Source organism: Pleurodeles waltl, chromosome 6 (genome assembly GCF_031143425.1).
Source record: "Pleurodeles waltl isolate 20211129_DDA chromosome 6, aPleWal1.hap1.20221129, whole genome shotgun sequence".
In the NCBI taxonomy this organism is placed as follows: domain Eukaryota; kingdom Metazoa; phylum Chordata; class Amphibia; order Caudata; family Salamandridae; genus Pleurodeles; species Pleurodeles waltl.
The window spans coordinates 853,335,811-853,356,617 of record NC_090445.1 but is presented as its reverse complement, the minus strand read 5'-3'; the positions used below and the strand labels follow the sequence as shown (position 1 = coordinate 853,356,617).

The window sequence follows — 20,807 nt, the reverse complement described above, 5'->3', positions numbered from 1 at the left end:
GTTTTGGAATGGAGCGGATTGTTTTGGATTGAAGTGGGGCAGATTGTTTTTAGATTGGGGTGGGGCAGAGTGCTTTGGATTGGGGTGGGGCAGAGTGTTTTGGATTGGAGCGGGGCAGAGTGTTTTGGATTGGAGCGGGGCAGACTGCTTTGGCTTGGAGCGGGGCAGACTGCTTTGGCTTGGAGCGGGGCAGACTGCTTTGGCTTGGAGCGGGGCAGACGGCTTTGGCTTGGAGCGGGGCAGACGGCTTTGGCTTGGAGCGGGGCAGACGGCTTTGGCTTGGAGCGGGGCAGACGGCTTTGGCTTGGAGCGGGGCAGACGGCTTTGGCTTGGAGCGGGGCAGACGGCTTTGGCTTGGAGCGGGGCAGACTGTTTTGGATTGGAGCGGGGCAGAGTGTTTTGGATTGGAGCGGGGCAGAGTGTTTTGGATTGGAGCGGGCAGAGTGTTTTGGATTGGAGCGGGCAGAGTGTTTTGGATTGGAGCGGGGCAGAGTGTTTTGGATTGGAGCGGGGCAGAGTGTTTTGGATTGGAGCGGGGCAGAGTGTTTTGGATTGGAGCGGGGCAGAGTGTTTTGGATTGGAGCGGGGCAGAGTGTTTTGGATTGGAGCGGGGCAGAGTGTTTTGGATTGGAGCGGGGCAGAGTGTTTTGGATTGGAGCGGGGCAGAGTGTTTTGGATTGGAGCGGGGCAGAGGGCTTTGGCTTGGAGCGGGGCAGAGGGCTTTGGCTTGGAGCGGGGCAGAGGGCTTTGGCTTGGAGCGGGGCAGAGGGCTTTGGCTTGGAGCGGGGCAGAGGGCTTTGGCTTGGAGCGGGGCAGAGGGCTTTGGCTTGGAGCGGGGCAGAGGGCTTTGGCTTGGAGCGGGGCAGAGGGCTTTGGCTTGGAGCGGGGCAGAGGGCTTTGGCTTGGAGCGGGGCAGACGGCTTTGGCTTGGAGCGGGGAAGACTGTCTTAAATTGGAGTGGGCCAGGTTGTTTTGGACTGGGGTGGGCCAGGTTGTTTTGGACTGGGGTGGGCCAGGTTGTTTTGGACTGGGGTGGGCCAGGTTGTTTTGGACTGGAGAGGGGCAGGTTGTTTTGGACTGGAGAGGGGCAGGTTGTTTTGGACTGGAGAGGGGCAGGTTGTTTTGGACTGGAGAGGGGCAGGTTGTTTTGGACTGGAGAGGGGCAGGTTGTTTTGGACTGGAGTGGGCCAGGTTGTTTTGGACTGGGGTGGGCCAGGTTGTTTTGGACTGGGGTGGGCCAGGTTGTTTTGGACTGGGGTGGGCCAGGTTGTTTTGGACTGGGGTGGGCCAGGTTGTTTTGGACTGGGGTGGGCCAGGTTGTTTTGGACTGGAGAGGGGCAGGTTGTTTTGGACTGGAGAGGGGCAGGTTGTTTTGGACTGGAGAGGGGCAGGTTGTTTTGGACTGGAGAGGGGCAGGTTGTTTTGGACTGGAGAGGGGCAGGTTGTTTTGGACTGGAGAGGGGCAGGTTGTTTTGGACTGGAGAGGGGCAGGTTGTTTTGGACTGGAGAGGGGCAGGTTGTTTTGGACTGGAGAGGGGCAGGTTGTTTTGGACTGGAGAGGGGCAGATGGTTTTGGACTGGAGCGGGGCAGAGTGCTTTGGATTGGAGTTCTGCATTGGAGTGCGGCAGAGTGCTTTGCATTGGAGTGGCGCAGTGTTTTCAATTGGAGTGGGGTATAGTGCAGCTTTTTTAATTGTAGTGGGCCAGATTGTTTTGGACTGGAGTGGGCCAGGTTGTTTTGGACTGGAGTGGGCCAGGTTGTTTTGGACTGGAGTGGGCCAGGTTGTTTTGGATTGGAGTGGGCCAGGTTGTTTTGGACTGGAGTGGGCCAGGTTGTTTTGGACTGGAGTGGGCCAGGTTGTTTTGGACTGGAGTGGGCCAGGTAGATAGGATTGGGCTGAGTTGTATTGGTTTGGGTGGATTGGAGTAGGGCAGATCGGAGTGGGGAAGATTGTTTTGGATTGTTGTGAGGCAGATTGCTTTGGATTGGAGCGGGGCAGACTGCTTTGGATTGGAGCGGGGCAGACTGCTTTGGATTGGAGCGGGGCAGACTGCTTTGGATTGGAGCGGGGCAGACTGCTTTGGATTGGAGCGGGGCAGACTGCTTTGGATTGGAGCGGGGCAGACTGCTTTGGATTGGAGCGGGGCAGACTGCTTTGGCTTGGAGCGGGGCAGAGGGCTTTGGCTTGGAGCGGGGCAGAGGGCTTTGGCTTGGAGCGGGGCAGAGGGCTTTGGCTTGGAGCGGGGCAGAGGGCTTTGGCTTGGAGCGGGGCAGAGGGCTTTGGCTTGGAGCGGGGCAGAGGGCTTTGGCTTGGAGCGGGGCAGAGGGCTTTGGCTTGGAGCGGGGCAGAGGGCTTTGACTTGGAGCGGGGCAGAGGGCTTTGGCTTGGAGCGGGGCAGAGGGCTTTGGCTTGGAGCGGGGCAGAGGGCTTTGGCTTGGAGCGGGGCAGAGGGCTTTGGCTTGGAGCGGGGCAGAGGGCTTTGGCTTGGAGCGGGGCAGAGGGCTTTGGCTTGGAGCGGGGCAGACTGCTTTGGCTTGGAGCGGGGCAGACTGTCTTAAATTGGAGTGGGCCAGGTTGTTTTGGACTGGGGTGGGCCAGGTTGTTTTGGACTGGGGTGGGCCAGGTTGTTTTGGACTGGGGTGGGCCAGGTTGTTTTGGACTGGAGTGGGCCAGGTTGTTTTGGACTGGAGTGGGCCAGGTTGTTTTGGACTGGAGTGGGCCAGGTTGTTTTGGACTGGAGTGGGCCAGGTTGTTTTGGACTGGAGTGGGCCAGGTAGATAGGATTGGGCTGAGTTGGATTGGTTTGGGTGGATTGGAGTAGGGCAGATCGGAGTGGGGAAGATTGTTTTGGATTGTTGTGAGGCAGATTGCTTTGGATTGGAGCGGGGCAGACTGCTTTGGATTGGAGCGGGGCAGACTGCTTTGGATTGGAGCGGGGCAGACTGCTTTGGATTGGAGCGGGGCAGACTGCTTTGGATTGGAGCGGGGCAGACTGCTTTGGATTGGAGCGGGGCAGACTGCTTTGGATTGGAGCGGGGCAGACTGCTTTGGATTGGAGCGGGGCAGACTGCTTTGGCTTGGAGCGGGGCAGACTGCTTTGGCTTGGAGCGGGGCAGACTGCTTTGGCTTGGAGCGGGGCAGACTGCTTTGGCTTGGAGCGGGGCAGACTGCTTTGGCTTGGAGCGGGGCAGACTGCTTTGGCTTGGAGCGGGGCAGACGGCTTTGGCTTGGAGCGGGGCAGACGGCTTTGGCTTGGAGCGGGGCAGACGGCTTTGGCTTGGAGCGGGGCAGACGGCTTTGGCTTGGAGCGGGGCAGACGGCTTTGGCTTGGAGCGGGACAGACGGCTTTGGACTGGAGCGGGGCATGTGGTTTTGGACTGGAGCGGGGCATGTGGTTTTGGACTGGAGCGGGGCATGTGGTTTTGGATTGGAGCCGGGCTGATGGTTTTGGACTGGAGCGGGGCATGTGGTTTTGGACTGGAGCGGGGCTGATGGTTTTGGACTGGAGCGGGGCTGATGGTTTTGGACTGGAGCGGGGCAGGTGGTTTTGGACTGGAACGGGGCAGGTGGTTTTGGACTGGAACGGGGCAGGTGGTTTTGGACTGGAACGGGGCAGGTGGTTTTGGACTGGAGCGGGGCAGGTGGTTTTGGACTGGAGTGGGGCAACATGTTTTGGCTTGGAGTTCTGCATTGGAATGGGGCAGAGTGCTTTGCATTGGAGTGGCGTATAGTGCAGCTTTTTTAATTGTAGTGGGCCAGATTGTTTTGGACTGGAGTGGGCCAGATTGTTTTGGACTGGAGTGGGCCAGATTGTTTTGGACTGGAGTGGGCCAGGTTGTTTTGGACTGGAGTGGGCCAGGTTGTTTTGGACTGGAGTGGGCCAGGTAGATAGGATTGGGCTGAATTGGATTGGTTGGGGTGGATTGGAGTAGGGCAGATCGGAGTGGGGAAGATTGTTTTGGATTGTTGTGAGGCAGATTGCTTTGGATTGGAGTGGGGCAGATTGCTTTGGATTGGAGTGAGGCATATTGGAGTGGGCAGATTGTTTTGGAACGGAGCGGATTGTTTTGTATTTTAGTTGGCAGGCTGGAGTGGGGCAGATTATTTTGGATTGAAGTATGGTAGCTTGAAGTGAGCAGATTGTTTTGGATGGGAGTGGGGCAGATTGTTTTAGATTGGAGTGGGGCAGATTGTTTAGATTGGAGTGGGGCAGATTGTTTAGATTGGAGTGGGGCAGATTGTTTTAGATTGGAGTGGGGCAGATTGTTTTGGATTGGAGTGGGGCAGATTGTTTTGGATTGGAGTGGGGCAGATTGTTTTGGATTGGAGTGGGGCAGATTGTTTTGGATTGGAGTGGGGCAGATTGTTTTGGATTGGAGTGGGGCAACGTGTTTTGGATTGGAGTGGGGCAACGTGTTTTGGATTGGAATGGGGCAGAGTGCTTTGGATTGGAGTGGGGCAGAGTGCTTTGCATTGGAGTGGCGCAGTGTGCAGTGTTTTAAATTGGAGTAGGGTATAGTGCAACTTTTTAAATTGGAGTGGGTTTTGGACTGGAGTGGGGCAGGTTGTTTGGGGCTGGAGTGGGGCAGGTTGTTTGGGACTGGAGTGGGGCAGGTTGTTTGGGACTGGAGTGGGGCAGGTTGTTTGGGACTGGAGTGGGGCAGGTTGTTTGGGACTGGAGTGGGGCAGGTTGTTTGGGACTGGAGTGGGGCAGGTTGTTTGGGACTGGAGTGGGGCAGGTTGTTTGGGACTGGAGTGGGGCAGGTTGTTTGGGACTGGAGTGGGGCAGGTTGTTTGGGACTGGAGTGGGGCAGGTTGTTTGGGACTGGAGTGGGGCATGTTGTTTGGGACTGGAGTGGGGCATGTTGTTTGGGACTGGAGTGGGGCATGTTGTTTGGGACTGGAGTGGGGCAGGTTGTTTGGGACTGGAGTGGGGCAGGTTGTTTGGGACTGGAGTGGGGCAGGTTGTTTGGGACTGGAGTGGGGCAGGTTGTTTGGGACTGGAGTGGGGCAGGTTGTTTGGGACTGGAGTGGGGCAGGTTGTTTGGGACTGGAGTGGGGCAGGTTGTTTTGGACTGGAGTGGGGCAGGTTGTTTTGGACTGGAGTGGGGCAGGTTGTTTTGGACTGGAGTGGGGCAGATGGGGTTGGACTGGAGTGGGGCAGGTTGTTTTGGACTGGAGTGGGGCAGATGGGGTTGGACCGGAGTGGGGCAGATGGGGTTGGACCGGAGTGGGGCAGATGGGGTTGGACTGGAGTGGTCTGGAGTGGGGCAGATGGGGTTGGTCTGGAGTGGGGGAGATGGGGTTGGACTGGAGTGGGGAGATGGGGTTGGACTGGAGTGGGGCAGATGGGGTTGGACTGGAGTGGGGCAGATGGGGTTGGACTGGAGTGGGGCAGATGGGGTTGGACTGGAGTGGGGCAGATGGGGTTGGACTGGAGTGGGGCAGATGGGGTTGGACTGGAGTGGGGCAGATGGTTTAGGCCTGGAGTTGGGCAGATGGTTTAGGCCTGGAGTTGGGCAGATGGTTTAGGCCTGGAGCGGGGCAGATGGTTTTGGACTGGAGCGGGGCAGATGGTTTTGGACTGGAGCGGGCAGATGGTTTTGTACTGGAGCAGGGCAGCGTGTTTTGGATTGGAGCGGGCAGCGTGTTTTGGACTGGAGTGGAATTATTTTGGATTGGAGTGGGGCCGGATTGTTTTGGATTGGAGTGGGGCCGGATTGTTTTGGATTGGAGTGGGGCCGGATTGTTTGGGATTGGAGTGGGGCCGGATTGTTTGGGATTGGAGTGGGGCCGGATTGTTTGGGATTGGAGTGGGGCCGGATTGTTTGGGATTGGAGTGGGGCCGGATTGTTTGGGATTGGAGTGGGGCCGGATTGTTTGGGATTGGAGTGGGGCCGGATTGTTTGGGATTGGAAGGGGGAAGAGTGGTGAATGAAGTGTGGGAAATTGGAGTGAGGTGGGTTGGGAGGCAAGGAGTGGGGTGGATTGGATTGGGGCGAGTAGTATCTATTGAAGTGGTTCTAATCGGAGTGTGGTGGATTGGATTGGGTGCTCTGGGGTGGGGTTGACTGGATTGAGTGGGATGAATTGGTATGGGGTAGATTGGCGAGGGATGGACTTGGTTGTATCCATGATTGTGTTAAAGCATAATTTTTGAAATAACACTTAAAAAGGAAGCAGTGTCGCTTTTCAGTATTTAGAACAAGATAATCGTCATTTTTTAGAACAGCTCCCACACACAAATACAAAAGAAAACATAAGTGCAATGTGAAAATATAGACACACAAACCCATCATGTTGTAACTTGAAGACACAAAACAAATTCACTCCGGACATCACATTGTGCACACACCGTTACACACGGCAACCATTGCTAATTACCACAGTCAGATGAACACAATTAAACCCAAAGACCATTCGACACATGCTTCATTACACCAGCACACAATCACACATAAGATACACCTGCCACACACACACAAATCACACTGACACAGTTTACCAGTTCACACCATCATACATTAGATGCACACAACTGCATACGGAACATGGCATCATTTACGTTCATGCCTTAAAGACCCTTCTTTCAAACTAAAAGGAAACACCTTTAAAGAGGGAGAAGGGTGGCTGTTCTTAGTATTGATACACTCCAGGTGACTAGGATAGAATTTGTCTGCTTGGCTGGATGCAGCCTTTCGTAACGCTACAAATACAAGCTGCCTGTGCGTGCCTCTACCCCAACTGATTTCAAAAGTTAGATTACTCCTTTCTCTGCTGAGACACTCTAAAAAGAAGCAATACGAAAGCCAATAGCTGTCATGCACAAGACAAATTGGCAAAGCTTAAAAAAATCAAATTAAATGATAACTGGAACGGGTTGCGGGAACTGGGAGGACATGAAAACAGGGCAAGAGAGGCCGGAGAGGGGGTGGAACAAAAAAGATGAGTGACAAAAAAAGCACACAGGAGAAGGAGGATAGTGGATACTTTTGGGGGAGAAAAACACACAACAGAGATAACTTGTGGAAAACCGACACTCTCTCGTGGAGTGCTCTGCCAAAATAAGCTTTTCTGTCCATTTCCCTAACCAGCAACAACGAAAACGAGGAACAAAATTACTCTGCCTTATTGCCAGTGACAAACTAATTTACTCACGCCTCTTCTACATGGCGACATCTTGCAGCATTTTAGGTCCGTCATCGTCCTGGCTTTAATATGTTTCGGAGTAAGCGTAGCCATAAAGCCTTGCTAGCCTCAGGTAATGTGTTTGCTGTTTTATTGTCACAATACATAAAATGAGACAACACTCGCCACACACTGGTGTAAAGAGGTATGTTAAAGAAAGAGAGAGGAAAAGGGACATCTGCTTGAAAAACAAGAAGCTCACCAAGACCTTACACTATTGATGTGGTTTAGTTTGAACTGTTTTGCATTAAAGAAAGAAAAACTACAATAAGCAGCGAGGAAAGCAAGAAGAAATGAATGAGGGGGTGGGTAGTACAGAACAGATGCCCTCTGAAAACAGCCTCTGACATTTGATCTATGTCTTTGTATGCTCAGCAAATGTGACGAGATAAGAACAAGATTTACAGGTCTGTTTACAGAAATGGAGCGGAGCAGACAAGTGAAAATAGGACCGGTCTTCTGAAGTGCTTTTCAATGAAGAAAAAAGTAGTTCCTAAAACAGAAGCTAAAATTGTGACCAGTGGGTTGATATAGTACTTGGCCATTGCTCTCTGGGAGGGCTAAACACAGGACGAGACATGACAAATGCATGCGATGGACAAATGGGGGAAAGAATAGGAGAGGTAAATGTGTGAAATAAGGTAAAATCATATTAAAGAGGTCATCTGACTGTTAGAGTATAAAATGTCACAGCTTTCATAACCAAAGGTTTCAGTTCTATTAAATACTCAAAAGCAAGGATTATGCTTTCTTCCTTCTCTTTATTACACATTTATCAAAACAGCCATTACAAGCATACAAAAATACGAACTTTCCCAGAAACACCTGGGAACCAATAAGCATAACATCTTCCATTCAGGAACCAGGATTCCACATAAAGTCCTATGCCACTTTCCATGCTCCCTCTTCATATTAGTCACACCTCCGAAATGTCTTCTCTACTCTTCTTTGAAGTCATCAACCACCTTCATGTGAACTAACCGAAATGTAATTCACAACATCTTACAAGACAAAATGCATTGCTGTGCTTAACAGTCACAAAATATATACAGTCCAATAAATCATGTCAAGTAAACATTGATCATCACATCACCATTGAATAGAGGCATTTCCCTGATTACAGACCAAACAAATTTACTTACCGTTAATAAGGGGCGGGGGATAGAGGTATCTAGCCGGGTGGGATAATTCTCTGCTCCGTGTCCTTACTAGAATTGAAACTTTACATTAGAAAGATAGGAAAATTGTATATTGAATGTCAGGACCGGAGGGGAAGACTACGCTAATATAAAGCGTGCTCACCACCAGCTTAGCCACATCCACAACCGGCTTAAAGCAAAAGCCTCTTAAACGTAAAATCCGAGGACCAGTCGGCAGCATTCATAATGTCCTCTTGACAGGCACGTAGACAAATCGCTTTTGAGGCCATAGCCCATCTAGTGGAATGTGCTCCAAACAACTTTGCATCAATCCTGGCCTCTTGCATGACCCAACATACCCACCATGCTGTCGTGGGGGAGGAGACCGCTCTAAATAGTTTGTGTGATGCAATGAGCAATTGCTGTTCCCCCACAGGGCAGAATTCCTCTGGCTTGTCCTGATATGCTTTCATGAATTTCATCCCACACAATTTAGGGACTTCCTCGAAGGCTGGGTATGAAATTATTTGACTAAGTCCATCTGCAGATTGTTAAAAACACTCTGGGCCTGATTCTAACTTTGGAGGACGGTGTTAAACCGTCCCAAAAGTGGCGGATATACCACCTACCGTATTACGAGTCCATTATATCCTATGGAACTCGTAATACGGTAGGTGGTATATCCGCCACTTTTGGGACGGTTTAACACCGTCCTCCAAAGTTAGAATCAGGCCCTCTGTCTGGGATAAATACTCTACCTGTAGGGTTGAGGGCCCGCACTTCAGAGACCCTCTTGCAGGACACATAGCTAGTTTCACAGAAATTTCCTTCAACGATAATAACCTGTTGGGGTGCTGGTAAAAAAGAGATTAAGAATGTAATGTCCCAAAGCGTAGATTATCTGGGTTTCAGGGACAGAACGAGATAGACTTCCCAAATAATTGCTTAATTTGTAAAAAAAATAAATAAATAAATAAATAAATAAATAAGTCCTAGCCCCTCGCCAGGAGGCCACTGCAGTTTGCTCCATCTATTGCCCTTGTCATCGCTGCCAGTGAATGTACCAGCACAGCTATTAACCATAACACTCCTACAATTGTGACGCTTCAGACTACTCCAGGCCCCCAAAGCTATAAGAATGTCTACAGTGGTCAGGTATTAGTCATTTTTAATGTATATTGAATTATTAAGCAACTGTTGTGCTCATCCCTAAATTAGACAAAGAGTGCCACTAAGTGGTAGTCAGTAAAAAAGTGCTGGTGTTGATAATTAAGTGCCCATGCTGAGCACCGGAAAACACCGGCTCAAATTATCCAGTGTGGCGGACTCCAGAAGAAGACAGGAACAGGGGGCGAATTATTGGAGAATCTCAGGAAAGTTAAGTCTGAACCGGAAACCAAACTTGAGATCTCCACAGCGGAGTAACCCTGACCACATTTACTTGCCTTCTCCGCATCTGGCCTTTGGAATGCTTTAAAATGAGGCAAACGTGTAACCTTACACCAGTTCTGTAGAAACACGTTCATCCCCGCTGCTTGTGAGTCCGATCTCCAGCTGAAGACCATCTCCATTTGATGGTCCAGCTGCCAGGCAAACAGGTCCTCTGAGAAAGGAACTCATCTGTCCGTAATGGTCTCAAACACTTAAGGGTCCAGCCTCCTCAGGCTTGTGTCTGGAAAGTGCCAGGAGTGCCAATCTTCCACTTGGTTTGCGTTTCCGGGAAGGTGCTCTGCTGTCACAGAGATGTAATTGTCTAGGCAGTAATACCAGAAGTTCTTGGCCCTCGTCCCCTCAAGGTGATTGATGTAACGGATGGCTGACACATTGTCCACTTTCAGAAGGACACAAGATTGTATCCTGTCCTTGGTCCAACATTGGACTGCAAAGGAGCCGGCAAAGCATTCAAGGCAATTGATGTGCAACTTTTGCTTGTGTTCTAACTATTTCTTGGCTTTTGGAGAGTTCCCCATAATGAGCCCCCCAGCCTATTCCCCTTCTGTTGGATTCGATGACCAGATCCGGATTGGAGCTGAAAATATCTCTAGTTTGGAGCCGAAAATTGCTCTACTAGTTCAGGCTTGCATGTGTGAAAGCCATCAAATGATGTTGTCCTTTACCTTGTCCGTCAAAGGCTCCAGTTGTGAGTAGGTCAATCACCTGCAGAAATGGTGAGTCTTGAGTCGTTGCAGCGGCCGATAATGGAGTGGACTCTGGAAGATCGCTTCGGTGGAAAACTGGCTTAGCGATGTATTGTTTTCCTGCAATTCTTGCTGAATCTTTGCCACCTTCCACAAGGGAAGGCTCAAGGACACCTCTTTTAAGTCCATCACAAACCCGAGCCCTCCGATATTGAGTCAGAATGGACTTCTTTTCATTCATGACTCATCCCAATCCCTCAAGAAGGTTGACTGCTGTCTGAAAGTGTTGGGAGAGCCTCAGTATGCATTGATCCAAGAGAAAGATGTCATCCAGGGAGATTGTGAGATGAATGACCTGTGAGCGGAAGTATTCCACTATTGGTTTAGGAACCTTTGTGAAACACCAGAGGGCTGACATCATCCTGAATGGGAATATGTTGAATTCAACGGTCTGGAGGCCCCACCTTCACTGCAAAAACAGGCAATGTGGAGGTAAAATGGGAATTAGAAGGTACTCATCATCACAGGGGAGGAAAAAGACTGCCTCCTCCCCTACATTTGCATTCTTTGAGAACTACCTAGTGCTCAATGGGCAGGACCACCTATGCAACAGCAAGCACAGCGTTCTGCACAATATAGTACTGGGAAGATCCAGTGGATATGGAGAGTCCTGAGGGTGTGAGGACCCAGCACACTCTAGAAGGAAAGCTCTGCCTTGGACAGGGTCCCCACACGGCTGGAGCAACTGTGAAACAATACAGACCCTGCAGGGTGTCGGTTCCCAAAGATACAGACCTTGTGGGACATCCCTAATGAGGTAAACAAGGTAATAGAGACATCTTGCTGTGGGATGTTAGTCTCCAGGCACTGCAGGACAAGGCTCGAATTGGCCACGCATGTGTCTTCACTCTTGTTCATCAGATTGAACAATGCGCCATAGCAGAGCCAGAGAGACGTGGGCCAGGTAGTCTACGTCGCCACCTAGCATTTGGCAGATCCCACCGCTGCTGTGGTCCCTCCGGTAGAAAAACAACTGAGAATTAGCTGCGCATTGAGCGCATAGTGTGTTTCTGAGGCCCTCTTAACCCCAAAACGGGCTGAATAACCCAAGCAGCACAATGAGAGAAGCCAGGCACATACCAGCAACACAGCACACTGCATCTCACAAGGAGCAAGAGGCAGTTATCTGTGGCTGCAGAAGCAGTGAAGAAAGAGGGAGCATGGAAAGTGTCATATGACTTTATGCAGACTCCTGGTTCCTGATTGTAAGATGTTATGTTTGTTGGTTCCCATGTGTTTCTTGGAAAGTTAGTTTTTCTGTATGCTTTCTAATGGTTGTTGTTTTGATAAATATGTAATAAAGCAGAGGAGGAAAGTTTAGTCCTCCTCTCCAATCCCGGAGTTAAAGTTATTGCAACATTCAATTTGTGAGGCAGCCACTGTCATCTTTGCACTGTAGAAATAAACATGGAAATGTGTGTTTATTCAGTGGCACTAAATAACATGTTTTATTAGCCCAGTTTTATTGTCCTTACAAGGCAAAATGGAAATTTGCAACCTTAGCATCCAGTGAAATGTGGAGGATTTAAAATGGTTTGTTTAAATTTTCTCTGTTTATACCTTCACTGTGTGTTGTCATTTACCCTTAGAACCAACGAGGCAATTCTCTTAGCCCTGTATGAAGCAGTGCATTTGAACAGAAACTTCATCACGGTGCTGGCACAGGTATATTCTTTGTGTTAGTTAAATTATATTAATATACTGTTTTTTGCGCCAAATGTTCCAACTGTTTTTACAAATCCTGCATTGTAGGTTATCCATAATGAGATATGATAAAATGATATTTAACACATTAATGGGCATGATTTTTAAGTATATATTACTGTAGCATTTTCATCCTTCACAGGAATCAGTTCTCTTCAAGGTGGATGATTCTTTGGACCCAGTAAGTTGTGTGGTAGAACCATCAACAGAGTTTCAGTACTACTCCATCAATTTAAACACCATAATCAATGTGGCCATGGAAAGAAAACTTCAGTCAGAAAATAAAGTTAAATATTTATTACACACAAGCTCAAAGTCATGTAGAGATTGTGCAAAACCAAGTTATATATATAGACAAAAATGAAGGGTTGCCCAAGGTGTTGAAATAGATTCAGGCAAATTAACATTAATAAAACTAAGCATTCACGAAGAATAATGCATAACATCAACAAAAATATCTGAGTTACAGAAATATTACATTGATCTGATTTAGCAATCATCAATCAATTCAAATTAGCAGGGTCAATAGTCATTGGCTGGGCACAGATCAACCCTACAACTAACCAAATCAGGGACATACATGTGTGGAGAGAAACAATTGTGGGCAAAATACAAAAGCATAAAAAGGGCAAAAAAATAATTTGTAAAAAAATAATCTTGGACTGCAGGTTACTAACCAAGTTAAAAGATAAGAAAAAAAGGGAAAGTATCAGCATGTCTGAAGCGCTCAGTCACGAGTCTTCTGAAGGGAAAAATAAAAGGATTTCTAAATCTAAAGGACATTTCAAAAGGAGCAGTGGTTGAGAGGGAAATACCTCTCCAAGGGATACAGCATTCATGAATTCTACAACAGCAAAGCATCAGGATCTGCAAGCATCAGGGCAGCATCTGCAAGCTGCTGGGAACTGTTGGAACTGCTTAGGACTGTTCAGGACTGCTGCAATGTTCAACTATCCATCAATATTTTAGAATTCACAAAGCATTCTGATTCTTCAGAGCTATCAGTTTATGTCATGTTGAATGGGCATCATCCCATGGGAATTAATCGTATGACTCCAAATTGAGTCCAATTTCTTCCCAGGTCTGTCATGGAAACATCTTCCATCTGTGTGACTCCACACACATTTGAAACAATTGTATACAATACCTGTCCATGTTCACCCTGTTCTTCCATCAAGGACACTACACTACATTCTCTCAATTCTTAAGTAATATAATCTATTACCAACTAGCTAAGCTTATAAAAGAAAGTTTATGTTAGGAAATGAATCAGCATTTCTAGTCACAAATAAGCTTCAAAGGGCCTCACTCATGCTAACACAAGGGAATTATATTAATGCATTTAATTGATATGTTTTAGTAAAACACATGCTATATGCAAACTTATAAATTCAGCATTAATATTTCATTAATATGAATAATACATGTCATTTCAAATAAAACATTGTTACTGCATTTCATTATGTACAACAGAGAATTGCATTTCTTTAACTTTGCACATATTTTTAAACTCATTAATTATTTACTAATCATGTGAAATTCAATATAGTTTCTATATGCACTCATAGTCTAAATTACATTATAACATATGTTTTATCCCTCTAGCAAATTATTTCATTCAAATGCCAACTAAGTGGAACTCTGAAATACAAACAAGCGCACATTTAAAATGCCTCATTGCAGCTTTCTACATTTTGCCATTACAGCTAGGATTAACGTAACATATAAACTGTGACATTCTGATGACCTATTTGACCCAAGGGCCTCTACTTAATGTTAGTCTACATCATTATCTTTATACCAATAATTTGAACGGCTGTTGCTTCATTTTGCTTCATGCAACTCACCGTTTTGTGGCACAATCTGTCACATTCTGATGTGTGTTAGTGCAATTTATATGCAAATCTATATAATCCCAGTAGGTGCCTTTCAAGATCAGAGCCTTTTCTAAGGGGTTAATTGAAGGGCGAGAGAGGTTTTGATATAAACATGCTCGACTGCTTTACAGAGCACTTGAGGTTTTTGTTATTGAGGAAAACAAAACCATTAGTTAAGCAAGCATTTGCACACTGGCATTGATCTGTATCTGTTCCAAAAAGCCTAATTGGAACTTCTGCACTGTGCCAAATGGTATTGTGTAATAAAAGACCCATTATGTTTTGTATAATTTTCTGTTTGTTGATTAAAAGGGAAGCCAAAAAGCAAAACAGAAGCTCCGATTTAATTCAGTCCTGTCATGGCGGCTGAATTTCTTTCCACAAGTGTCCTTTTTATTTTATATAAAATCCATGGCAGTCGGGGTTAACCTCTCCAAACGTTACATTTTAGAGAATTGCTTATGAGATTGTCCCAAGTCTTACAACACTTGACTAAGGTGCAATCCAAGATTTGGGCCTCTGTTTTTTTCAAACAATCTAAACAAAAAGAATGCTATACTGAAAAAATAATATCCTAATTCAAAAAATTGATTTTTTTCTTCGTTTCACTGAAGTTTGACCGGGTCATAATGACGAAACAAATATTTCAACCCTAAAATTGCCCTTGCACTTGCTTTCTATATTGCATCCCTATTTAGTACAGATCTTAGCACAACCAGAATTCCAACTTGTTTTAATTGTCATTTTTTTAAGAGATCGAAAAATTACTTTAGTTTAATGTTTTATTGTAACCTTCTTTATAACTACAGGGAGTGCAGAATTATTAGGCAAATGAGTATTTTGACCACATCATCCTCTTTATGCATGTTGTCTTACTCCAAGCTGTATAGGCTCGAAAGCCTACTACCAATTAAGCATATTAGGTGATGTGCATCTCTGTAATGAGAAGGGGTGTGGTCTAATGACATCAACACCCTATATCAGGTGTGCATAATTATTAGGCAACTTCCTTTCCTTTGGCAAAATGGGTCAAAAGAAGGACTTGACAGGCTCAGAAAAGTCAAAAATAGTGAGATATCTTGCAGAGGGATGCAGCACTCTTAAAATTGCAAAGCTTCTGAAGCGTGATCATCGAACAATCAAGCGTTTCATTCAAAATAGTCAACAGGGTCGCAAGAAGCGTGTGGAAAAACCAAGGCGCAAAATAACTGCCCATGAACTGAGAAAAGTCAAGCGTGCAGCTGCCACGATGCCACTTGCCACCAGTTTGGCCATATTTCAGAGCTGCAACATCACTGGAGTGCCCAAAAGCACAAGGTGTGCAATACTCAGAGACATGGCCAAGGTAAGAAAGGCTGAAAGACGACCACCACTGAACAAGACACACAAGCTGAAACGTCAAGACTGGGCCAAGAAATATCTCAAGACTGATTTTTCTAAGGTTTTATGGACTGATGAAATGAGAGTGAGTCTTGATGGGCCAGATGGATGGGCCCGTGGCTGGATTGGTAAAGGGCAGAGAGCTCCAGTCCGACTCAGACGCCAGCAAGGTGGAGGTGGAGTACTGGTTTGGGCTGGTATCATCAAAGATGAGCTTGTGGGGCCTTTTCGGGTTGAGGATGGAGTCAAGCTCAACTCCCAGTCCTACTGCCAGTTCCTGGAAGACACCTTCTTCAAGCAGTGGTACAGGAAGAAGTCTGCATCCTTCAAGAAAAACATGATTTTCATGCAGGACAATGCTCCATCACACGCGTCCAAGTACTCCACAGCGTGGCTGGCAAGAAAGGGTATAAAAGAAGGAAATCTAATGACATGGCCTCCTTGTTCACCTGATCTGAACCCCATTGAGGACCTGTGGTCCATCATCAAATGTGAGATTTACAAGGAGGGAAAACAGTACACCTCTCTGAACAGTGTCTGGGAGGCTGTGGTTGCTGCTGCACGCAATGTTGATGGTGAACAGATCAAAACACTGACAGAATCCATGGATGGCAGGCTTTTGAGTGTCCTTGCAAAGAAAGGTGGCTATATTGGTCACTGATTTGTTTTTGTTTTTGTTTTGTTTTTGAATGTCAGAAATGTATATTTGTGAATGTTGAGATGTTATATTGGTTTCACTGGTAATAATAAATAATTGAAATGGGTATATATATTTATTTTGGTAAGTTGCCTAATAATTATGCACAGTAATAGTCACCTGCACACACAGATATCCCCCTAACATAGCTAAAACTAAAAACAAACTAAAAACTACTTCCAAAAATATTCAGCTTTGATATTAATTAGTTTTTTGGGTTCATTGAGAACATGGTTGTTGTTCAATAATAAAATTAATCCTCAAAAATACAACTTGCCTAATAATTCTGCACTCCCTGTACAAATAAAGTGTTTATTTTCACATCTCTTCATTTTGTGTACATTATGGTGCTTCTTTATTACAGTTTCTATTTTCGCATGATGCCACTTCTACTGCTGACACTTTAACCTCTGGTCTAATTGTCCCCCTTCCATTGAATCACATTGCATTTTAGGAAGCCATCACATCTTTGGTTGCACGTGTGATCAATTACATGCGGGCAATCCTACCTATCAGTGTTTCAGTGAATTAGACCAAGACATGTAATTTGTATAACTGTGTTGTTGCTGTACAGAATGTGTTGACATATGTTACAAGCAATAAAAAAAAAATCTGATTCTCTTAGGTTGTATAAGCATAAGACAGGAGGAAGGGAAGGGGCTGGGTGAGAGAACAGGTAACCACACCAGTCCCATAGCAGTAGTGCATTATGCTTCAAAAATGTCCTTGACACATTCACATGACCCAGCAGGGCAATTGAGATTATCAGGTTTTTAAGTGGTGTGCGAAGTCCCTTCCATATTTGCGTCAGATACAGTGATGTTGCCTTGAGTGGCGTCACCGTGTTTCATGGAGGTGTGGAGATCGGCTAAAATAGTTTCTCAATTAGCTGACATGGGGTATTTACGGAGTCCCAGATTATACTCTCTGTGTAGTGCCATACTCTCAGCCCAGTCCCATGTAGAGATGGAATGGGGCCAGTCCTCTACTGTCGGGGGCTCATGAGACTTTTACCAGTGGGTGATGAGGCGTTTAGCCATCGGGAGTCCCAAGTCAAAGAAACGAGTGGTGGCTCTATTTTTTGTCCCTGCAATGGGGACCCAGTAGCCAGGTTTTGCAGGTGTGTCGGGCTGGCCTCCCCGTGGATGTGGATAAATGCTGCGTGACCTCTTTCCAGTAACGTTGTAAAGAGGGACAGGCCCATAATATGTGGAGGAAGTCAACATCAGCTTGATGACAACTGGGGCAGGCAGTGTTGGTTCTGTTGAAATATCGATGGACTTTACCTGGGGTCAATATGCTCTGTGTACGATATATTATTGTATAAACCACCAAAACGAACGTTTCAAGGAACATGTTGGACCTGCTAGCAGCACTGCCCATTCCTTGTCCATGTAGGGATATGATAGATCTTTCTCCCAATGCCGTTGAAATGATGCTAATGATGTCGTTGTATGGAAGATTTAAGAGTTGGAGAGCCAACATGTGAGATGCGACCCATGCCCAGCACATGAAGATATTGCAAGGTAAGATGCATTTTGGGCTTATTTGACATGCATACCCATTTATGATCCAGTGTCCTTATCACGAAGTTGTACACAACGAAGTGTCCCGGGGACAATCCTACATCGGTCATTAATGACTAATAGGGAATGAGGGCGCAGTCACTATAGAGGTTGCCCAGTTTTGGAGACCTGCCTCATGCCAGGCGACCAGCTCCGTTGCGGTGGTAATTACTCTTTCCATGGGCGTTCCTAGTAACACCATTGCTGGGGAATATGGTGTGACGGATCTAGTGAGATATAGGCAACGACAGAAGCATTGGTAGGCCTCGAGTAGTAGTGTATGGTGTGACAAGGGTGTATTAGAGCATTGGTGAAATAGGTGTAGTCTGGCGGATCTACTTGAGGCAGGAACGAGTGTGGGTGTGTCTGTAAGCTGCAAACCTGCTAGCCATTGCACCACCCACCGGAGTTGGGATGCAAGGTTATATTGTTCATAATTTGGCAACGCCGATCCTCCATGATCAGAAGGTGGACACAGTTTTGACTGTGTTAGCCTGCAATGGATGTTGCCCCAGGTAAATAAGTGCATCAATTTCTCATGTGGTGATGAGTAAAAGGAGTATATTCTAGTGACTGGGTTATGGAGTCGCCAGATATCCTATAATGCCATTGGCTGAGCCAGTCCTGTAATGACAGTGTATTGGAGGTGGCAGTGGTATTTGGTAGAAGAAGGAAGGAATGATCCAGGTCAGTACTTAATACACTGTTGAAAACGCCTCTTAGAAGCCACGTAAGTCCACTCTATCCGGAAAGCACGTTGAATATAGTATGTAGAAATGAGATCTTGTCTGTATAAGCATAAATATTCCCTATCAAAGTGTGCTCACACTACAGTTGGCCCTTGACAAAAGCTCTGTGACCAGCTTCTCCCCGGGTCGCACCTCGACCAGTGCTCCTTGTGCATAGGAGGAGAAGTTAGTGGCATATGCCAAAGAATGCCATTGCAGTTTGGTGGCCTCCAGGAGTGTTATGTGAGTTTCCTGTAGTAATGTGATGTGCGCAGCTTGGCGTTTGAGGTATGAGTAAACTGCAAATCGGCGTGAAGGGGTGTGCAGCCCCCGGACGTTCCAAGTTACAATGTTAGTTTGGATCATCTTGTTCCTCTGCTCCCTTAGGGAGAGTCCTCCTTACATACATGTCTAGATCAGTTACTAGTTGCTGAGTTTTGGGCTATGTATCAGAATGTGACGTCTCTGCCATGTATACACGGTCGGCCAATTTTCGATGATCTGAATGTAGCGGCATGAGGTTGGCCACAACATTATCAATTTTAGACTCTAATGATGTGCGGGTCTTTTCAATGGCTGCCAATACCACATCAAGCTGCTCAGTCCCAACCGGTGAGGCAGGACCCATGACGGTAGACAAGTGTGACGATGTCGCAGTGGTATTAGAGTGCAAACGTCCCATTTTGGCTAGGGCAGGTAAACGAGTCAAGTCAGGTAGCCCACAGCAACGGGTGAAAGGGCCCTCTTACTGATACCTATAGTGACCTTTCATGCACCGCAGCATGAGCAGCCCAAACCACCTGGCCCTGTTCCAATCAGTGGTACTGTGACATCATCCTGTAATGTGAACGAGATCAAAGGGACACAGGTATAGTTAGCTACATCGCATTAAGCATCCAGGGCCTGTGACGGTGTTCAGTTAGAGGGCTGCAACCGCAGAATATCTGATGCAGCACAGGTTGCAAAGTCCATATGCGAAGTTTTAGAGAATGCTGGCTCAGCAGTGATGGGCATTCTGATAATCCAAGTAGTCGCATATGGATTACCCATATGCCTGAACAAGTCCCCGCTTGTCTGACCAGGCTGGCAGGGGTTTGGCTCCAACGGCCAGGGAATTGTGCTGTTGTTTACAGTGTGTACCTAGGGGAGGGTGTATCTCACATGCTACAGACATTGGGGGAAGGGGAGCTGGCAGATCACACACGTCTTGTATCTCAGGATGCTGGGGCACTGCTGAAGCTATCCCCCGCATGCCCGCACCTACTTGTGGGGATGCAGCTCAAGTCACGGGGGCTGAGGGCTTGAAAGTAAAGTAAGAGCCTCACTAGGCCGTCATCCACGCAGCCAGTCGTTGCACCCGGTCCCTGTCCTGGAACGGGCAATCGCATCCACTCAAGTGGCTGAGGAAAGAGTTAAAGGTGCCTCAGACGTATGGTGCCTATCAACAGCCATCAGGCCCAGCCCACGCCTGGTCAGGGCAGCACCATCATATCTTCTCCAGCCAAAGGCGCAGCATCAGTCCGTGGCCGCAACAGTGGTAGTATATAATATATTCATTTGATAGTTCCACTGCTGGGCTTATGTTGATATTTTCGTAACACACTTCTCATTAGTTCCCTGGAATGATATTTTGTGCTGTGCAGTGGAAGACCATAACATAACATAGAGCGGACTTGTTGATTTCTCAGAGAATATTAACTTTTAATTTTTCAAATTCCTGGGAATTCTGTAATAAGACGTGGCAAGTCCTTCTTCAGTGATTCAATTAAACTGTGCTCAAAAGCACCTTTCAGATTTTTAGACCATAAGCAGCATGATGTGTCAATCTATTAACTGAGGTGTCTGGTGCTCCATCCTTATCCGTCTGTTTATCCTGCAAAGCAGGACTTTCTCTCAAATTGATGAATGCAGCAAAAATGACAATATCAGAACATGTAGTTTCAGCTAGTGCATGACTTCAGTACTTAGATTTCCAGTAAATGGGCATGCATGATTCTTCGGACACAAATCGGTTCAGCTCATTTGTGCATTTAGATAGCAGGAGTCAGATTAAGTCAGTGTTAAGATAGGTCTTTCATGGATCCCAGATTTAATCTTGTGTTTTCTTTTTTTTTTGGTCAGCCTCTGGCTCGGATGACAGGGCAGGGCTTCCACCCATGCTGATAAGTCACTCATCTGTTGAGGGCACAAGCTTAATTCCTGTTGATGTCTCAAGCTCAGATTAATTGGAGCCTAAGGAGGTTGCATCCTCTAGTCTTCCTTCCCCAAAACACTGGTGGAAGGCTATTACATCCCAACATGGAGTGCAGAAAGTATCTCTTCTTGGAGC

The 20,807-nt window shown here is 46.9% G+C and overlaps 1 protein-coding gene across 3 annotated transcripts in view; it reads left to right on the top strand.

The window, feature by feature from the left end:
• Positions 1–20,807, top strand: part of ARMH3 (armadillo like helical domain containing 3) — a 748,421-nt gene that overhangs the window by 284,704 nt on the left and 442,910 nt on the right. For all 3 annotated transcript variants that reach the window (XM_069239576.1, XM_069239578.1, XM_069239579.1), the window contains exon 13: positions 12,117–12,192. In XM_069239576.1, the coding sequence (XP_069095677.1) occupies positions 12,117–12,192 (76 nt within the window). The remainder of the gene's footprint in view (positions 1–12,116; positions 12,193–20,807) is intronic.